Source organism: Aythya marila, assembly GCF_965140915.1.
Source record: "Aythya marila genome assembly, chromosome: 4".
Lineage (NCBI taxonomy): Eukaryota > Metazoa > Chordata > Aves > Anseriformes > Anatidae > Aythya > Aythya marila.
Window position 1 is genome coordinate 35,972,957 of NC_139045.1, and position 20,404 is coordinate 35,993,360.

Consider the following 20,404-nt stretch of genomic DNA (forward strand, 5'->3'; position numbering starts at 1 on the left):
GGAAAGCTTTGATTGCTTTATTCCTGGCCTTGTTGTATACCTGACTCCTCTGAGAGCCATGCAATTTGGAGTTGCTTTTCTTTATATAGTGAGTCTTCAATTTACTGCACATTACTGCAGATCTATGATTTGGAGGAAATGTGAAATCTAGGTAGTTATCACGTTTGCATGTTTGAGCAGTGGGACATGAATATTAGAAGAGGAACCATTTTCTGTAGGTATGTAATGGGGCAAAGCTGTTGGAATTAATCTGAATATTTTTTTTTTGGACAGAAACTGGGTAGAAGTCTTTCCTATATTCACAGTTGAGTGTTAAATTGACTTAGACCTCTGTTAGCTTCTGAAATAAAACCTTTCTTTAGGTTGTTTTTTTTTTTTTTTTTTTTTTTTTTGCTAAAAGATTGCCAGCTCTTAAAGGAATTGGGCTGCGTTATCCACTTACCTAGGGACAATCAGAGTGGAGACTATATAGGTCTTCATATCTTGCTTCAAAATCTGAAGAGTTACAATAGTCATCAGCATTCTTGTGGTGGAGAGCTCTTCCTAGTTAGTTTGCTGTTGTGTTTTAGAAGTATTATTGCCTCTTTTCTCAGGATGGATTTACCTGCTTCTGATAAGGGCTTTAAGATGTTGATCTTGTATTTTACTTTCCCTGATAAGATACTTGAAGAATACCTCATTTGACAGCACTTGGAAATCATGTCTGCGTTGCCATATATGCTCAATTTGTTGGATTCTATAAATAAAAAAAAGTTTTCAATGCAGCACTTGTGCGTCTTGCCTGTTTCATTACTTTTCCCTCTTTTTTTTTTCCCTCTAAATGATCTATTAAGGCTAAAGTTAATCTAATGAACTTTTTTTTTTTTTTTTTTTTTTAACAAAGTCATTCATTAGGCATCAAATGAATGGAACTAAAGTTCAGGCTTGTGGTGAAATTGGTGGAGAATGAGAAATTTTCCATTGTTAGGGACAGTTGGAGTAAAGAAACACTCAAGGAAGGAATGTTAAAGGAAAAATTTACGTTTGTCCCTGAAGAATTTCACTGAAATAGATGATGAGCTCTGTGACTTGTTGGCATCCTGCAATGAGAAGGCGAATGGGCACGTGCTCTAATGGTTATTTATTACCAGATGTTAGGGATAAAAAATGGATAATAAAAATTTTAAGGGAAAAAAAGATTAATTCTGAGGGAGTGATTGATTGCTTCACTCTTCTTGAAAAATGAGTCAGACTCACTAAACTAGAAGAAGAGGCTTCATCTTGTCTATAGAGCACTCCCCAGAAATGATACTGGTGACTTGTATTACGCTCTGCAATAGGCCCATATCACTTAATGCAATCTGAATTGCATAGCCAGACACAACATTCAAAGTTTCAAATTATGATAAAGAAATCCTTTTAAAATGAAAATTAAGTAGAAATGCCTATTGGAAGATTGCATGTTTTCTTTACTTGAAAATACTGTAGAAGCCAACTTTTCGTTCAGCATTAGTAGTAAATATGGAAGTTGGCATTACATGGACTTAACTGATTTGCTTAGGAATGAGGTGGCACCTAAACCTATGCAATGAAAAAAATAGTTATTTTTTTTTTCTTAGTTTACTTTGTGGTCTTTTCCAACAGTTCATTCCTGTTAAAGCTCATTGAACTGAAGTAGGGTAGCACAGATAGGTAATTAAAGCAAGCCTGTATCCATCTGCCTAGTGACTATTCTGCTTCGTTGTTTTTGTATCGACATGCTGTGCTGGCGGCAAACAGCCAAACAGAAGGACTTCCCTGTCAGGTTTCAAATCCTAATGTTTTGTCATCTTTACGTCTCACAGAGTTCGGAAGCCTCCGAAGTGGTAATCCTGGAGCGGTGCTGGGTTGTGGAGTTCAGAAGTAAAACAGATGTTTCAATAATTCTCAGTAAGTAAGACACAGCTCAGTATGTTCACTGTGGATTTCTTATTTTAGTCAACAAAACCAACAAAAAAGCAACCATCCAGACACTGAAACGTTGTCATAAACTTAGCTAAAATTTGTCCTGTTGTCTGTTAATGATGTATACATCTAAATATTGCTTGTCTCTGAATTCATGCCTGACGAGAAAATCCTAAAAGCTGTATTTTTACTTTTTCTAAAATAAAGTGAAATTAATAGTCTTTCTCTGACAAGAAGTTTGATGCTTCGGTTTGTTAGGTATTATGTAGAACGTGGATTTTATGTTGATGCACGCTTAATTCATTGTATTCAAAATGATTTGTTATTGTTGACCTCCCTATTAATTTAGGGTTTCCTGCTTTTTCTAATCTCTTATCAAGTTTTCATTCGCTGAATTGAAACAAAAAAAAATCATAGAAATCAGAATTATAATTTTAGTGTGATTTTCATTTGGAGAAAATGCTGACATACAGTTTTCTCTGCAAGAACAACTGAAATAACCATTGTGTTTATTTTTTTTTCATGAAGTGGAGTCTTTCCAATACTACCGCAGAGTATAACTATTCAGATGAATTTGATGTTTTCACTTAGCTTTGATCTAAGAGGTTTACAAAAGCAAGCAAGTTTTACCTACCCAAATCTAAATGTCAAGTGGTGGTTTTTTTTGTTGTTTTTGTTTTTTGAATTGCACTGAATATGTTTTCTCACAGTTTAAACAGTCACCTACTGAAGTGGTTCTTAGTGCTTGGTTACGTTTGAGAAGGCAGTGACACGAAATGTGCTCATTGTCTTTCATCTTTTTCTGGATAGTGTTTTGAGAAATAGGTCCAGTTCCGCATCTTCACTAATGGAATTAAATCTGATGTCTTTCTGAATTTGGAAGCATTACTTTGCCTAATCATAATAGCTGAATGATTACTGCTGACTCTCAAATCGAGGCTTTTCTGATTCTGCGTTTATTGATTCTAATTCATTAATTGGGATCATTGACTTTATGAGGTGGTGATGTTACAGTTTGGGTATGAATACAGTCATGCTGGTTCCCTTTTGGTGCTTTTTTTTAGTGCTTTAACATAATGCTGCTATACCAAGAACTCAGTTTTAATTACTGACAAGATCCTTTTAATTGGCTTTGAAGCCTGAAAACAGGCTGGTTTCTATGGCAATGAGACTGGCAGATTTTAAGTCCAAACACAGGAGAAGCAGACAACTCCGTACTGAGTAAGCACTTGAGACTGCCTGTGGAGAAAATGTGACTGGGAATATGTATGGAGAAAGAAATGTACTTCCATAGTTAGGAACAGAAATTGTCTCTGTTAGAAAGTCTGTGTCTCCAGTGAGAGTTTGAAGGTCAGTAGTGTAACTAGAAGTAAGGGTAGCATATCAAACCAGTGTTTAAAAAGAAGTTTTAAAGGAGAAAAGAGGAAAAAGCACGGAAAACTAAAGGTTTGCAGAGCTGTGAAATGATGATGAATACCTGGAGTGTGACTAAAGGAATACAACAAAAGACAGAGGAAGAGACAGACAGGTAGAGAAGCAACAGATTTCAAACTTGGCAGTTTCATGTGTTGGAGAACAAGGGCAAGAGGCTGGCAGATAATTCTTTGAATTGGAAAAGAGAAAGCAAGCGAGATATGTGAGGTATTCCAACAAAACCAAAGAGGAATGAAAATAGTGTACTGTGTACTGAGTGACAGTAAAGTACTAAAGGAAGTGAAATCATATTCTGTGTACAGTAGGATAAAAACACAATTCAGAAGACAAAAGGGGGGAGGGAAAGATACTCAAGAATGAAGAGGTCTTCATCACTGGGGGCTTTTGTCATGGAAAAGCTAGTTGCCTTGTTACTACCTGATCATTGAGATATCAATTGATTACTGGGAGCCAAATAAAACAAGCTGTAAAATGTGTATGTGGGGCTTGAAATGTTTTGGGTAGAAACAGGATAGGAGAATTTAATTGCTCACTATGACAAATTCCTGTTGGAACAGGCCAAGGGCACCTATGGCAGTACACAACCAAAGCTCAAGATAAAGGAGGCTGAGTTCATCCATTAAACATAAATTTTGCAGCTAGGAAGGGACAGATTGCAAGATAAAGAAAATCAGTGGATGGTTCAGGTTCAGGCTTCAAGCTGTGAGGGGGGTTTAGGAATGAGCTTCCGGCTGACTATCTCCATCTTTCTCTGAGCAGTGGGCTAAGTCCTCACTGGACAGTGAGAAACGGAGTCTGAATCAGATAGCTAAGAAGATAATGTAATATATGACAGTAGCGTAAACACAGAGGGAAATAGAAGGAAATTTTCATGCAATATTCAGTTATGTTGTGAAGCTGATTGCCTCAGTGTTGTGTTCACTGAAATGTAAGTAGAGTGCAAAGGAGGTCAGGTAGTTGTAGTGGATAGATCTGTGGAAGCACTTTAAGCATAATGCTCCCAAAGCTATCTAACTCAAAACATTTCTAAGTGAAACATTCAAGGAAACAAAGATTTGTTAGGTGAAACATCCTTCTGTATTGGCTGGTTTCTCATGTGCCCTCATAACATTGACTAGCTGCTATTAACGGAGCAGGTCAGACTAGCATGAGGCGGATCTGATTTAAAGCTCACGAGGGTTCACATGAGTGTGATTCAGTTCTGAAATCCAGAAAAGTGTGGTAAGCAGAGTATTTCAGCAATTTTATTCAAAAAGGTCTTAAACCTGCAAACGGCTGCTGTGCACTGAAAGGTTTGAGCAATGCATTGTTAACTTCCTCAGCTCCAGTTCTCCTGAATAACCGCAGTGGTCACACCTGACAATACAGAGAAGCATCATAGCCTCATCAAACACTGAAATATTTCTCTAAATTATTACAATTATATGTTCCTTTCTTCCTCTGGACCTTGGAAGCCCCGTTAAAGATGGTTTATGTGGCAAGGTGCTGGCAGCAGTGGGGGTCTGCAGAAGTGGTCCCTGTGAGGAGGGGCTGGGCCTACCCTGGGACGGTTCCAGCCTGCTCCAGTGGCAGCACCACAGGGTGGAGGAGGTATTTCCCTGCAGCCTGTGGAGAGGCCAGGCTTCAGTGAGGAAAATGTTGGTAGTTTTTGGTCACACTTACATTACTCTTGAATAGGGTGACTGGAGCTGTGTGGCTGGATGCTTGAATCTCTCCAAAGAGCAATCTGAAGTTGAGCTGTTGTATGGAGTCTCACGTTACTTGCATGGTGTGGATGTGAGCCATCTCTATGGGCCTCCTTCGCTCCATGTGGTACAACAAAAATTTGGGAATGAACCCAAGAGACGCAGGCACAAAAAAATGAAATTGGATGTGAGAGACTACATTCAGGGACTGCATTTTCTTGATCTGTAAATCTCTTCAGTTTTTCAGGGTAAGAACTTACCTAGCAATGTATCAGTTTTATTATTGTGTGTGCTTTCTTGGTGAGAACTAGGGAAGTAAGAGCTCTGACGTGCAGGTAGGGCTGGTGAGGCGTGGTGAGGAAGGAGGGAAGATAGGAAGATGACCGAGTTTTTGATGCAAGGTCAGAGTTACCTACAATGTTTTGCAGGGTGTCAGGTGAAAGTCCCACATGTATGAATAACCCTTAGATGGCAAACATTCCCTTTGCCATTTGTGAGTAGTATGTAACCCAAAAAGCCTGGAATTTTTTGCTTCTTTCAGTGGTAGTGGTTTGGAAAGGCAGGTTAGTATCACTCGCTTGTTTTGAGGTGTGGTAACTGAGGAATACATTACTTACTCTGATAGACTTGCATAGAGAATCAAGGTCCTTGAATTCTGCCTTATTGAAGGTGGATTGATGGTTCAACCAGGGGTTTGATTACTTCGTTTTTGCTAAAAAGTCAACTGCTATGCAAAAGCTGTAGTGTATGCTGTAGGACTTCTGCTCAGTGCTCTTAAGGATACCATTGGGGTGCTTAAATATTTGTGTGGCCTGCCTGGCTCTCAGTGTAGGTGCGTGGTTAATTAATTCAAGGAAAGGGCATGTGTGAAAGCCCGCTGGAAGTGAAAGAAAGGAAGTATTATAGTGCGATCGTCAACCTGGGAAAACAAAGTTTTGTATCATGCTGTATTTATATCAAATACCTCAGTTGTCTTTGTGAACTTCTGTGGGGACTTAAATGAAGATTATAATGGTAACTTAAAAAGTTTATTCTAGAATTGCAAAATGAAAAAATTAAATAAACCCAACCACTGAAGATAAAATTCTTAATTAAATTCTTTATCTTTGATCAAGAATTGAACTTTCAAAGGAAGATTAACGTAGAATCACGAGTAACCGTGGGATGATTTCATCAATACTAATTTGAACATGAAATGCATCAGCATATAGAATTCAGTCAGCTTTGTGAATTAAAAGCCTCTGATGTCTGTATTAGAAATATCCTGCAGATATAATTTATGTATCAAAGCTTCATTCTGCTTTTGTTACAGAATTATGGTGGTTAGCTGCGATGGTGCTTTATATTTTAGAGTGACAGTGGTTCATTGATATTTCCAACCATTTACCACGCCTGAGGTAGCAGTTGAGAATTGGTTTTTGCTAGTGTGTGTGAATGGAGAGAGAACCTTGAACCTTTTTTGAACTCTCCAATTTTGAATATTGGTGTAGGAGGGGGAAAAAGTGATTCCCTAGAAGATGAGGGGCTGTTATCATGGACACTGACCATGTGCATTGTACATGTTTTCAAATACTGCCAGCAATTTCTTTTGTACTGTTCAACATGATTTTATGCTTACAGCTCTCCTTAATGAAAAATAAACCAAACCATAGTGTATCAGTCTTTCTGTCACTTTTACATATTTAGTAAATTAAGTCAATTAGGCCTTCCTAAGAGGGGAAAAAAAAAAAAAGGCCAAATGAAAAAGCTGCAGTGAAAAACATTTCTCCTTACACCTTAGAAATGTGTGTGTGTATATGTATATATTATTTTTAGAAGTCTGTCTATTAAACTGCAGTCTTTTGAGAGACAAAGGTTGATTCCAGTAACTGTCTGCTTTTTTTTGAGACTCAGTTATTTACTGCAAGTTTCAGAGAAACCCAGGTTTCTGTTGAAGATTTTATTAAAATGAAAAGGGACTTAAGATTTTAAAAATGCTCACAACTCCCTTGTTAAAAACAACTGAAATATCAAAGTAGTTGTGGAGGAAAGAGGCAGTTGGTACTGTTAAAGTGAAAAACTTTTGAAATCTAAGTATTATTACAAAGTAACTATGACAACAAGAAGTTATTTTAGGATGATGGAACTAATACCAAAATATACTTCTGACTTTAGATGGTTGGGTTAGAGTAAGAGAGGCTTTCACTGGGGTTGGCTTGCACTGCTTTATCCAAGTATCAGTGCGAACACTTGGTATCAAGTCCATTCACTAGAGTTAGTAATGTTTGCTTCCTCCTTTTTCTTTTCCCTTGAGGCTAGTATTTGTGGCAGTTAATTCATTTTTGACTGACTACTTGTGTTTTCTACTGTAACTTTAGATGTGAATAACAAGTTTTTTTTTTTTGCTTACCCATGAAATTCTCCTTTGTAGGATGTTTCAGGACAAATATAATTCTACTGATATACCCATCACTCACTGGAGGCATTCATTATATTTGAGGGTTTGTCGGTATACAGTTTTATTTTCAGAAATACTCATGGCAGCTAAGTTTTGCCTCCATAATAAAACCTGGAATTAACTATCTGAGCTCAATAGGATTATCTATTTGCATATGATTTAAAATAATAGTCAACATGACAATATGAAAGAAGAACATGATAGTGATTTATTACTTACATAAACCTGTGTTCCTTTATTGCAACAGACGTTTTTGCCAATGTGCATTTTGAAAATGGTTAAGACAGTTTTTATTTCTTATAGTATGTAAACTGGTTGTACGTAAACGTTACATGCGTTGAATCAGCATGTGAAATATACTGCCAACTGTTCGATCTGCAGAATAAAACTTCCTACATTTGCAGAGTGGTATTTTTGTGGCAGTTTCGTATGCTTTTCAGAATTTAACTTAGTTGTTCTGAGTACCCCGAAGAAGTTGTTCTGAGTACCCCCAAAGACCTAAATATAGCAGAGTATAGTTTTGAAGTGATAATTGGGAATAAATTTCCAGATTTCAAAACTGGCACCTGTTAGATCAGAATACAGTGAATTATGTCCACTCACACTGCATTTCACGATGTCTTTCTGGTTTTATGCATATTAAGTATGATTCAGTATGCCTTTTGTGCTCAGCAGTCTGATTTCCACAGCTGAGAGGTAAATATAAATAGCACGATTTCAATTGCAAAATGTTGATTTCCTCCCAAAGCAGATGTTTTTTATTTAGCTAGTGGCAGAATATTTCAAGGCAAGATCACTGTTCCTGTTTATGTTTAAAAATAAAGAGAAAAAAAAAAGAACACCTTGGCATATTTGAATTTTGATTGTCAAGTGTTGGCTTGTTTGTGTGACAGTCTTTCATTAGCTAAGGCATCTTGGAAATCCAAGCTGCTTCTATTAAAAATTCAGAGCTTTTAAAGACTGAATGGTACAAGCAGGTGTTTTGCATGCCTGTAAATATCTGGATGACTGATGGTTAGTTTCAGTCTTGATGGTGGTTGCCTACATGCCACTTTTCCTTTTCTTTCCCCCTTTCTTTTTTCCTTCCCACTGGTACTTCTAAAATACAACGAAGTAAAACCAAACTTCTGAATTACTGGGCTTAGTGACAGAAGGGAGTAGATAACTGTGCTGTCACAGGTCTTACTAGAGCATAAGAGAATTTATCAGCTCTTCTAATTACCAGTCCTCTTGAAGGTTACTGCCCGCTTGTCCACCCCAGATGCAGTAGCAGATCACATGAGAGCTTACAGGTGAAATTTTTGTTTGAATTAATTTTCACAAACAGTCAAGCTCAGCTTGTTCAGGTTTGGTCACTCAAGGCAAATATATATTGTGTGCAAATAAGGATCAGATGAACATCTGCATCTCCCTCTGATTCTGAATATTCTTGTCACATGAACTGAATATCTTATTTCCCAGACTGAGCTGGGGCCAGAGGCAAGAGTTTAAATCCTTATTAGCACTTCTTAAAGTACCTGTGAAGCTAGAAGGACGTTTCCCCACTTTCTGCTCTTCTTCTCCCTCATTCTTCATGGATTCTTTAGTTCAGCTGGTCTGTGAAATCTTGTTCTGAATTCTTATCAGCAGCTGCAGGCAGATATTTACATTTCCTTAGATCCACTACCAGACAAACAACTTGTTCCACCTCTACTGGGATTTGTGCCAACACAATTTTAAGAGACTTCCAGACTTGAGGTTTGCATCTTTTGTCCCCCATAACAATAAAGGCATAGTTAATTGTAAGTGGCAGATGCTCAGTTTATGAAGTGCAAATGGGTTTAGAATAACATATGTGGGTAAGTGCCCAAGGTTAGATACTCAAGTTAGGAAAAGGGAATTCAAGTTCACTTTGTATATAGAAAAGTTCTGTGTGTTGTTTAGATTTTTGAACTAGTTATGAAAGCATGCAAGTTTTCTGCTTATTAACATTATTATATTTAGTAATATTAGCTATGGCTCATTTAGGTCAAAATGATTTTGATGTCCTACCAAATCCTTCAATCCTTCTTAACACAGGTGCTTCATAGGGTTTTATGTTTCTGAATCAGTTGGTAACATATTCAGGGAAGCATTGATTTTTTTTTTTTTTTTTTCTTTCGCAGTTCATTCTTCATTGTGTTTATCACACACCATGTCACACTGAATTTGCGGCTCTGTGAAGCTGTCCGTGCTACAGAATTTTAAATGCTTAAGAGGTGTTATTTCTTTCTGTGCTAATTCTAATCAAACGACTGACCCTTGCTACTTACCTGCATTTCCTTGGGAGCTTTGGCATTTTTTTAAATGCCTTCTGTCTTTCGTCCTTAGAAAATTTCATCATTAAACAATTAGACTTCAGGCAGAACAGCAAAAGACACGTATATAGTAATGAGGTCAGAAGCTCCCATGCACAACCTGTTGGGCCTTCACAGAGGAGTTATGTCATGCTAAATTATCTGCATGTATTGATGAGCAGTATTCTGCCAAGGATGGATAAAATGTGGAGCAGAAAGTGCAGGTCTAATAGAAGAACTGATGAACACATCGATTCTGGTGAAATTACGTTGTCTCTCTCTGTCTGCTGCTCCTGCTAAATTCTTGTTTAAGTTAGCAATTCTGATAGCTACCTGCTAAGCTGCAGAATCTGTCCTGAAAAAGGGTTTCCCATTTCAGTTTGATTCATCCACCTGGTTTAGCAATATGTTAATTGCTTTTAGAACTGCTCTGTGGATAGACTTTGTGCTGCACCAAATACTAAAGAACAGGGCATTGGCTCAAGAATTGGATGGGCTGCGTGGCTCTGTAATGGAAGAAGTACGTGTGGTGGCATTAATGTTGTGGGATAACAATTTTGTTGTGATCCCCGGTCTGAATAAGAGTTCCTAACAACGGTGTTGATGTTTTCTGACTGCAGAGTTTCAGAGTGGAGAACCAGATCTTTACATTGAAGCTGCATCTAAGACAGACTGTGAAGCTTGGGCTGTGGCACTGGGAGAGGCAAATTCGGAAGGTTTGAGGAATAAAATTCAGCAGCTCCGGAGACTGATCATGGAAATCAAAGAGGAGAGAGCATCAGATGAAGCCCGTCAGTTTCTCCCTTCGTCACAAGTAGACAGTTTAGGAGAGCCACAGTTTACGAGTAAGTGCATATATTCATTTTTTTTTTTAGAGTGCTAAAATAAAAATGCCACAGAATATAGCAACACGGTTAGTGTTATAGACTGTGTACGTAATGCTCTTTTACTTGTTGCTTAACAAAATGCAATTGTAGAAGGAGAGAATTGATCAAAACTATCTGCATATATCATTACCAATTATACTTAAATTTATGCAGATTATCTTCAGAGGAACAAATATGTGATCACTACATTTCTGGCCTTTTTCTCTAATGTGTTTTCTTCATGAGACCTAAATATCCTGTTCTTGTTATGTGTACTACATGAATATATGGGTTACTATGTAAGATAATATCTGATAATTTTCTTCTATTTGCAAAGTGATACTTAGTTTAGATACTTAGTGACACTTAATTTAGTGTTATGAAAGTGTACTTCATAATATAAAAGTACTGGGGGTATGAAAGCATGTAGCGATACACTGAGTCATGTTGGATGCATGGGGGCCTGAATTATGCCGTATTGCTGTGTACTGTATTTCAGTTGCCCAGTTACTTAATCAAGTCTGTGTCCAGCACACTCATAAAAATGTTCCGGGCCAACATGCTGACTCTGCTAGTGGTGAGGTTGAACTCTGAGAAATTTGTGGTCAGAGAAATTTTTATAACTCTTTTTTTTCTTTTTTTTTTTTTTTTTTTAAATAAAGGGAGATCTTATTTATTATTTCTTACTGACCAAGACCTTTCCAAGCTCTGCAGCTGCATTTTCTTTTTTTTTTTTTTTTTTTCTGGTCAGACTTGAATGATTAGCTACAATAATGAGAACAATTTGAAATCCAGACCTATTCTGCAACATCAAATTTCATGGAACGTGAACAGCTATTTTCTTCCTATATTTGTAACAAAAATCTTATTTTCTCGATTATATACCAGCTTGGTTCACCCAAGTCGGACCAATTTCTTCAGTACTTCAGTAATTTCAACTACTTAATAATGATGCTTACTGGAGATGATATATAAATGTTGCCGTGAGACAGTTTCTTTTCTACAAGTTTAATCGATACCGTAGTTGGGATTCAATTACTTCCTGCAGAGGGTGAACAACTCACTATTATTTAACCATCCTTCCTGTGTTCCTCTTATTGTGGTTCTGTGGTTCACTTCTTTGTCCTATGTAGGTAGAATATATAGCCCTTAGCAGTACATATGCACTAGAACTTGATTCCAAAGTGGAAGGAACTAAAATGTTCTTGTTTTCAGTATATGAAAAACAAAATCAAATACTGTTTTCTAATAAAGAGCAGGGTTATTTTATTGACCTACATGTAAATTGTAAAACAACAACTTCGATATATTTTCCTAGATTAACCTAATTTACATACTTTCGCAGGACATACTTCTTGTTTTTATTTTTAATGTGATAGCGTACCCATTTAAAAAAAAAAAAAAAAAAGAATTGTAGTATCTGTCAGGAAAACTTTATGTTCGGAGATAATTGGGATCAAAAATCTTACAGATATCAATACCTGATTTTTTTTCTTATTTTCTTTTCCCGTCAATGAAAAGTTTCTGTTACTAAGACAGAAGTCAACTGTAGAAGTTAAATTTTTTTTTTCTGGATAAGTACTTCATGCAAAGACCTCTTTCACTCCCACTTTTTAATTATGAAATGTTTCTCCATTGGCAGTGGCAGGTAGTTAATGAGTCATGAATAAGACATTTAAAACTTTTAAGTTGTATTTAAAAAATATATTAAAATGAAATTATTTCTAATATGTTCCTTTCTTAATGTTAAAAGGTATTCAGAGGATTGCAAATGAACCAAAGTTGGAGTTCAGTCTTGGTAAGATACCATTTTTTTTCCTTGCTGTGTGTATGCATATGTGTAGTGTTATGTAGTGCAGCATATTGCCTCTTGAAAAAGAAAGAACGTAAGAGCTCTGGTTCATTTAGGCAAGATAGGCAGGAGACCTGCCTGTGTGTGTGTCTTTGAAATGCTGTCTTGGTATTCCTGTTTGGTTAAAATATCTGAAGATCTGCTGACTTCTCAAATGCTCTACTTCTCTACTGTGCTGAAAATCTGTCCCATAGTTCTGTCGATGTTGTTTATGAAATGTTACTAATTTGAACTGTGTTTAAGATGCACTTTTAAAAAAGACCTTTCATTCAGATGGTAGAACAAACCTTTATTTAAAAGCCTTGATCTTTTTTAGAGACAGGAATGGATGTAAATGTTTGCCTAATTTTCCCTTTTTATACTTTCAGTTAGTAAAATAACTTCATTTCAGGAGGTATTCTATCAGCTCCAGCCACCCTCTCTATACAGGGGTATACAGCATAATAAAGATGGCTGAATAAATCAAGAAAGCTAGTAGAATAATTATGTAGTTGTACTATGACGTAAAGGTGCAGAGTATTTGCTTCCTGAAGAGTGTACCATTTAGAGAAGTGAATTATTAACTTTGTTATTGCTCTTTCAGAGCAAAAACTTGAAATTTCAAACTTGCCAAACATGAAGATAAATGATCTTTTGCTGTTGAAAAATTAAATGCAATAATTCCTTATCAGAAATCAGACTAATAGCTAGGCTTCTTGCTTATTGTCTCTTCCTATAAACAGTAAAATCACAATTTGAAATAACAGATCTTCTGAAATATCTCATGCTATATGCTTCGTATTTTCTGAAATATATAAATATACTTGGCAAATTTCTTATTTTTGTATTCCTATAATCTGTTAATATGCATCTTGTTTTATAGTTGTACAATGAGAAACTTTTAAAGCTGTTCAGTATCTGTTATATTTCCTCTGATAGAAACACTTGGAAAATGTCTATTGCAAAGATTCTGCAAGAATTGGAAAAATCTCTTACATAAAAATCCTCAGGGGGGAGAGAGGGGACAGTTTCTACTACTATCATGCTATCACTTCCATTAAATGTGTCCTACCCAACTGTAAGGGGGCAAGAGATCTCTTGTAGCAGTGGATATTCTAGTTGTGGAAATCATGACTTTAGCCTTTCTTTTTTTTTCCTCTTTTTTTCCTTCCTGTTTATTTACCGTACCAGATTGGTCTTACCCCCTGTATCACCGTGTGTGTGCAAGAGAGCAAAAGAATAAGAGTGCAGTAAAATCCATTGAACTCCACTGTTTGGAGAACTTTACCCACAAGATCTCCTTCTGCAACCCTCCCAATACAGCAAACACAATGGCATCAGTGGTGTGACTGCAGGCTCTCACCTTGTTCATCCTGTCACTTGTCCTTTGTGGCCTTGTCCTTTGAACTGGGTTATGCTTGGCTTTTGTATGGCAGTAACAACACTGATTTAAAAGCAGAAATCCTAAGTTATGCCCTTTTGGGCAGATGCAGTTCTATTGGATGCAGTAATTTCTAGATTCTCGTAAGTATACCAGGGTAGTTTCACCTGTATGTGTGTTTGTTTTTTTTTTTTTTTAAACTAGATGGTTACAGCTGTAAAAAATGTTGTGGAATAGTGTTTTTTCTTCTGTAGGGTCTACTTCTGAAACTTATAAAAGTTGGCACAGAAGAAAGGCCTAGTTCTCTCAGGAAATTACCATGCTATAAAGATGATAAAAAACTGTTTTTACCTTTCTATTTCTAATACATTTCTAAAGGTAACTTTCCTGTTTCTTTCTATAAGCATTTTTGTAGATGATGTGACTGGAGTATTTAGGCATAGCTAGTAAAATTGCAATGTTCCAGCCATAACAAACTCCCAGAATGACCCTGGTGTGGAATTGGAAAAGGGAGGAAGGTGCTACAGACAATGGCAATTAGATAAGCTGTACTTCAGGAAACATTTTTATTGTGACAAATGTGCCCAGGCCAGAAGAAGTGGTTTTTTTTTTTTTTTTTTTTTTTTTTAAAAAAAAAAAAAAAAAAAAGTGTGTAACTATATTCAGATGTTTTCATGCTAATGCTTGATGAAGCTATATTCACCCATGGTGTCTTTTGCATTTTATTTATTTATTTTTAGTAGGAATTTATTTTCTGGTTTATTCTGCATCATTGTTGATCAAGTCATGGAGTTGTATTATACATTGAAGTCTGCTTCTCCTGCTCAGGTAACAAGTAGAAACATAAACCTCGTGTTTTTCACTGGTATTCCTGGTCACTGCTTATAAGTCAGGGATATTTGGCAGCAAGGCTGACCCTTAGTGTCTTATTTTAAAATAACACTAAACATTAATTTACATCATGGAAATCCATGTGAAGTGACTGAGTGGTCCACAGAAGACTTCAATGTGTCATATGCTGTTACCCTTGTTACTGTAAGATCAATATAACCCTGGCAGTATCTCCTACCTGCCACCACCCCACTCACCACCACTGTGCTGTAGAAATGGACATGAACGCAGCAGCTGCTTTTGGCTTGTGGATGTGAAAGGAAGAATTTGGCTGGGAAAGATGCACTGCCTTGCAGTATCAGCTGCGCCAACTATCTGCCTCTTGGCTGGTGGCAGGCCAAGAGCATTGTTTGGCTGCTCTATCTTTTGGAGGCTTGAATTCTATAAAATTAGACTGTTAAGGTAATTTTGTTCAATATCCATATTACAGCAGTGCGGGTAGCTATAGTTTTAGGAATCAGTAAATAAATGAGAAACTTAGCACTTGCTAACAAAGGACTTCCAAGGCCTTGTTGTCCAGTAAACCAAAAAAGCATGGTAAGGAAGGGTGATACATAGAGATTTGCTGCAAGCAAGCCAACTACTACAAGGTGTACCTAAAGTAACCACATTTTAGGGCTCTGTAGAGACTTGTAAAAATGATTTAACTGGTCTTAAGCGTTTATGTTTTGGAAAACAAAATAACATATAAAACTGGTCTCCATTCCCGAAATAATGGTTTATATCTTTAATTTTAGTCACAGACGTATGAACAATATTTGATTAGCTAAGTAGAAATTAGACTTCGTGTCAAAAAACACGTATGCAGATAAACATTTGCTTATGTCAGCTCATATGGACATGCCTTTAACTTTAAAAGTATCTTTCAGTTATTGCCACATAATTTATATTTTTTCTGTCACTGGTGAATAGTTGATCAATAAGTAACTTTCAGAAATGGAGCTCACCAGTAATTAAGATAGAATATGGCTTTTCATTAATGCTTGCATACTGTCTGATGCAAGATTACTGCACAGTTAGCTCTTTCTACAGGTGTTTGTTCTGGACTTAACTGGTTTTGGTTGCCAGTTACTGTTTTGTTTTTCAAAATAACCAAGTCTCTGAGTCCTGGATCTAACTACACATGGTGTAGGTTCCTGACTTAATGCTGATTGCAGTGTAGCTACTTTGTAGTATGAGCTTACTTAGCTGAAATATTAGGTAATGGTTATAGGATATAAATTATATTATGCATACAGGTGAGCACTTATGAAGTTTCTAAGAGCTTGCATCTCTAAAGGTAGTTGCATTTACTTCATGATGAACTGATAAAGCAGCACAGGAAAACTCAATAAAAAGGAGGGAGTAGGGCAGAAGGCTCAGTTGGTAGTAGAAGTGCTCAGAGCTGAGCTCAGTAATGAATGTGCCATTAATATGGAGAAATACATTGGAGAAAATAAAATCTAAATGGAAAGGTCATTACTGTTTTAATGTCCAGTAGAATTTCTCTGGATGCATTTCAGTATTCTTGAATTTCCCTAATTGGTTAGAGGTGTGGAGACAGCTGAGGATATTACCGTTGTGGGTGTAGTATAATTGTCTAGATAGCTGCCTAGGAAGTCATATCTCTGCACATGTTGTAGTCATAGTCAGGTACTCATTTTAATGAGAGCACCTGTCGAGCATATGCAAAAGCTTTCCCTTTCTTGGGAGGTATGTTAGGGCAGTGAAACTTGATGGACTGTCCTGTTGTTGTGTAATCTCTGTGTACTTTTCAAAGTATAGAATAATGTAAGTCTCAGTTAGGTCCTTTTTCAAAATCTCATTAAATAGCACACAATTCATAGAAAACATAACTGAGGAGATGAAAGGTTAAAAACATAAATTTTCTAGGGCATTTATATTTCCATTTTACCAAGTGGTGTGTTGATACAGGAGCTGTCTACCTCTAAACACAGATAACCTTTTTTTCTTAAAGTCTTCACTGTCTTTTTCATTTTCCCAGGGTAGTATTGTGATGGCATCTTTTGGAAAAGGTCTTGAAGCAGATTTAACTCTGAATACTGAACCTAAATGGTACATCAATGCTGCTCAAAGACCATGACCAAATGTTTTTTTTTTCCAGTTCTGAAACATAATCTGGAGGTTTTTTGGCAGCAGCTGTTCCTAGAAGAGTAATGAGCAAAAATACTAGTTTCATCAACACCATAAGCTTGGAATCAGACTCCTGATTCTAGCAGAATTTCCCATCTAACTCAGCTTTCAGTTTTTCAGTTCAGCAACTAATAGTTTCTTATTAGTCAAATGAAAAAGAAAATCATCATCACATTCTGAGAGCATGTAAAAAGAGAAGTGATCTTTTTTCTATGAATTAAAGTGTCACTGTATGCTCTAGGTTTTTTATTTCCCTATTTTTTTTAAAGGCCATGTGAATCAAATTAGTTTAACAGTCACATGAAGAGCAGGTTTATGCTTTTGCTGTCTTAAAACTTGATTTTTTTTTGGTTAAAAGTTAGAATTTATTATGAATTTGGTCTGATCTTATACAATTTTTTTCTACACAATGACCTACTCAGGTGTGTTTTCCTGGTTTTACTGATATAAAACTCTGTATTGGGATTGAGATTCATCCCAATGACAAAATAGATGAAGATGAATTAATTTGCACAGAACAAGTAAATAGCAAAGGTTTCATATGGTTGGAAGGAATCCTCTCTTCTCCTCTGGGAACTGCTTGTTTGGGCTTCAGGCTGTTTTGGGGCTTTTGCACTACAGCATAAGATGCTGAAATGGCATTTTATTCCTAGCAAGTTCTAATTGCTACGATGAACTTGGACATGAGAGACCCTTCCAAAGAGGTACCAATTTCAGGCCTAGTATAATGGGCATGTTTTGAGTGGTTTTGACACTAGGACTTGCCATGTTTTCAAAATAACTCTTCAGAGGTTTTTTCCCCACCTTACACAGGTGAACTTGAGATAAGAGACTTGTGTGATGTTGAGGCAAGAAGTGCAATCAGACAAGTTCCAAGCCTGTGAACACCCTTCACCTTTCATGTCATGCTGTCCTCTCCTTTTCAGCAGTGTTTGGTGATAGAGCAGGATGATGTGCATCGATCAAATAAATAAGCAGCGTCACCCAGAGCTAAGTGATGGTCAGTCACTTAGGGAGGAGAGTAAAATCCATAGTGTTTTCTTGCATTCTGTGGAGCTCATAAGCTTTCTATATGATATGCAGGCATTAAATGAGCATTGCTGAGAAGTGATTTGAGGACGGATTTACCAAGATACCACAACCTCTTTATCCACCTGTCCTCCCACAGTACTTTGTTAGCTTTTGACAAAGCTTTTGGGGTTGTCATAGCCCTTGCCCAAGAACTATATTTTTTTTTATAGGCAGCTTTCTGAAGCTCTGCTCCTTTGTCATTTTAAGCCTCTTTAAAAGTACAGCAGCACTCGTGAATTTTACATGCCTCCTACCCTGTCCAAGAAAAAGGGATATCTTTATCTATGGTGTTGCCAACACTGGCTGGATCTTACCAGTATGACTTGGTAATTTTAGACAGTTTTGATGTAATGAGGTAATCATAATGTCACTGTTGAAGTATTAAAAGAAAAAAGAAGTATTAATGTTTTCCCTTTATAACACTGCCACCTTTTAGTCTTGTCTGACTCATCTGTTATGAACATATTCAGTCTCATTCCAGTAGAAGGTTGTCCCATTCCACTTGGCAGTGCCAACCTGCATTCTCCATTTCTCTGTTGTATTAGTTCATTCGTTACGTTCTGCCACCCTTCCCTCCCACATAATGTACTGTACCAACGTGGTTTGCTAATGTACAGTGTTCACTACCTTAAAGCATCTTTCAAGAATGTTCTCTATCCTTGAAATTAAAAAAAAAATTAAAAAAAAAATCAGAAAATGAAGAGGGGAAAAAACACCAACCAAATAATAATAATTTAAAAAACATACTGTGAAACTGCAAGCCATACTCCTTTCCAAAACTCATATCCTTATTCAGTTTTTCCAGATAATGCTGCATTCCAGTTCTGGAGAATGAGGCCAGTTTTTCAAATCTGTATCTCTAGGCACTGCTGTAATTTCAGAAATCTAGCCTTTTAGCTCTTTGGGGTGGGGACTGTCTTAATTTGCATTGCAGCCAGAGAACAGAGTGCTGTCACAGTCCTTAAAGATTAATCTCAATTACATTGCTGATTATGCAGGAACTCGGAAATTTTCAGTAGTGAAACTTTGGAAACTGTTCAGCTACTGGTCTGTCTGTTCGTCACATGTTGAGAGAATTCAAAAAGTTCTCCCTTATAATATAGGTATTTATATATAGAAATAAATATATATTTTATGTACTGCATAGGGAGAATATAATATATATATTTCTGTGTAGAATATAATTGAAGATATCTATTCCATGTATTGATATATTTCCTGGCTGACAACTCATTATGCTTAGTATAGCATTAGTCATTTTTGCTAACTCTGTCTACTTAGTTTGTGTTAATGAGTAATTCTGTATCGAAGTGGTCATGGATATGCTTCCAACTTGTTGATATCTACTGCTACTTAGTGATACTCGCTAAGCATTTATGACTTCTGTAAATTCAATTTCTGCAGGTTAGAGAGGTTAAATTATATAAAACTTCTTGCTGTGTGGCAGTTATTCACCATGGTGGGTTTAAGTGCGGGGATGTGTACTTGCTCTGCAGTAGGTCAGAGCACACGATGAGCCACTAATGCCAGGTAGATCATACTGATTCAGTGCACTTGGTGTGATGGAGTAGAGCAACTACTAACATCCGAATACGAGTCATAAATAGTGCGAGGATGTTTTGGGGTATTAATGTAAGTAAATCCATGTGCAAACAGTATTCAGGTAGTTTTGTTCTGTGATATTTAAATATCTCCTGTTTCTGGAAGCTTTTGCTTTTCATACTTTTTTTTCCTTGGGCTACCAGGCAAAAGGAGATGACAATCATGTAAATATGAACGTGTACCAATCAGGGTTGTGACTAAGCGAAATATTTGCTTTTAAATCTAATAGAATAAAGATTATACCACAGTGACTCTCACATGTTGTGATATAAATGTATCTAGAGATAAATTTTGAATAGCTATGGCTAATCTATTTAGAGAGGAGTTTGTAGATACCTGAATTTGAAAAGCTATTTAACACTTGAAAGGTTTTTATGGATTTTAACTGTTCTGAGAGACAGGGTTTTATCAACAGAGTGCTCAAGTGATGCAATAGATAATAGGATTAAATTCTGTCAGAAGTGTACAAATTCTGAAATTGTGCCAGAGGTAGAAAATTGTTGAACTTACATGGCCACGGAATGAGGAGGATAAGAGTATGGAGGACCTTTCTTTTTCAGATCTTAAACAAAATTGATAGGTTTCTCAGTAAAATGTTGCTTCTTGATATTAAAAATGGTACATGGGTTAATCTGTGGGTTAACCACTTCTGAACCTTATGTGGGTACTCATGTTGCTCTGCCTGACCTGCTTGTAGCTTCTGAGCTTAAAATACTCAAAGAATCAGAAACCTTTATGATAAATTGTGAAGCTCATGGAAAGATTCTTAGGAAAAGAGTTAGTTATTTAAGAATTTATTGATATAGGTAGGCATTTGATGTGATTCAGTCAAAAT

At 36.6% G+C, this 20,404-nt stretch overlaps 1 protein-coding gene across 3 annotated transcripts in view; it reads left to right on the top strand.

Moving 5' to 3' along the window:
- The window catches only part of INPP4B (inositol polyphosphate-4-phosphatase type II B), a 300,152-nt gene that overhangs the window by 99,684 nt on the left and 180,064 nt on the right, over positions 1-20,404 (top strand). For all 3 annotated transcript variants that reach the window (XM_082758698.1, XM_082758699.1, XM_082758700.1), the window contains exons 4-6: positions 1,824-1,908; positions 10,415-10,639; positions 12,414-12,458. In XM_082758698.1, coding sequence (XP_082614824.1) covers positions 1,824-1,908; positions 10,415-10,639; positions 12,414-12,458 — 355 coding nt within the window. The remainder of the gene's footprint in view (positions 1-1,823; positions 1,909-10,414; positions 10,640-12,413; positions 12,459-20,404) is intronic.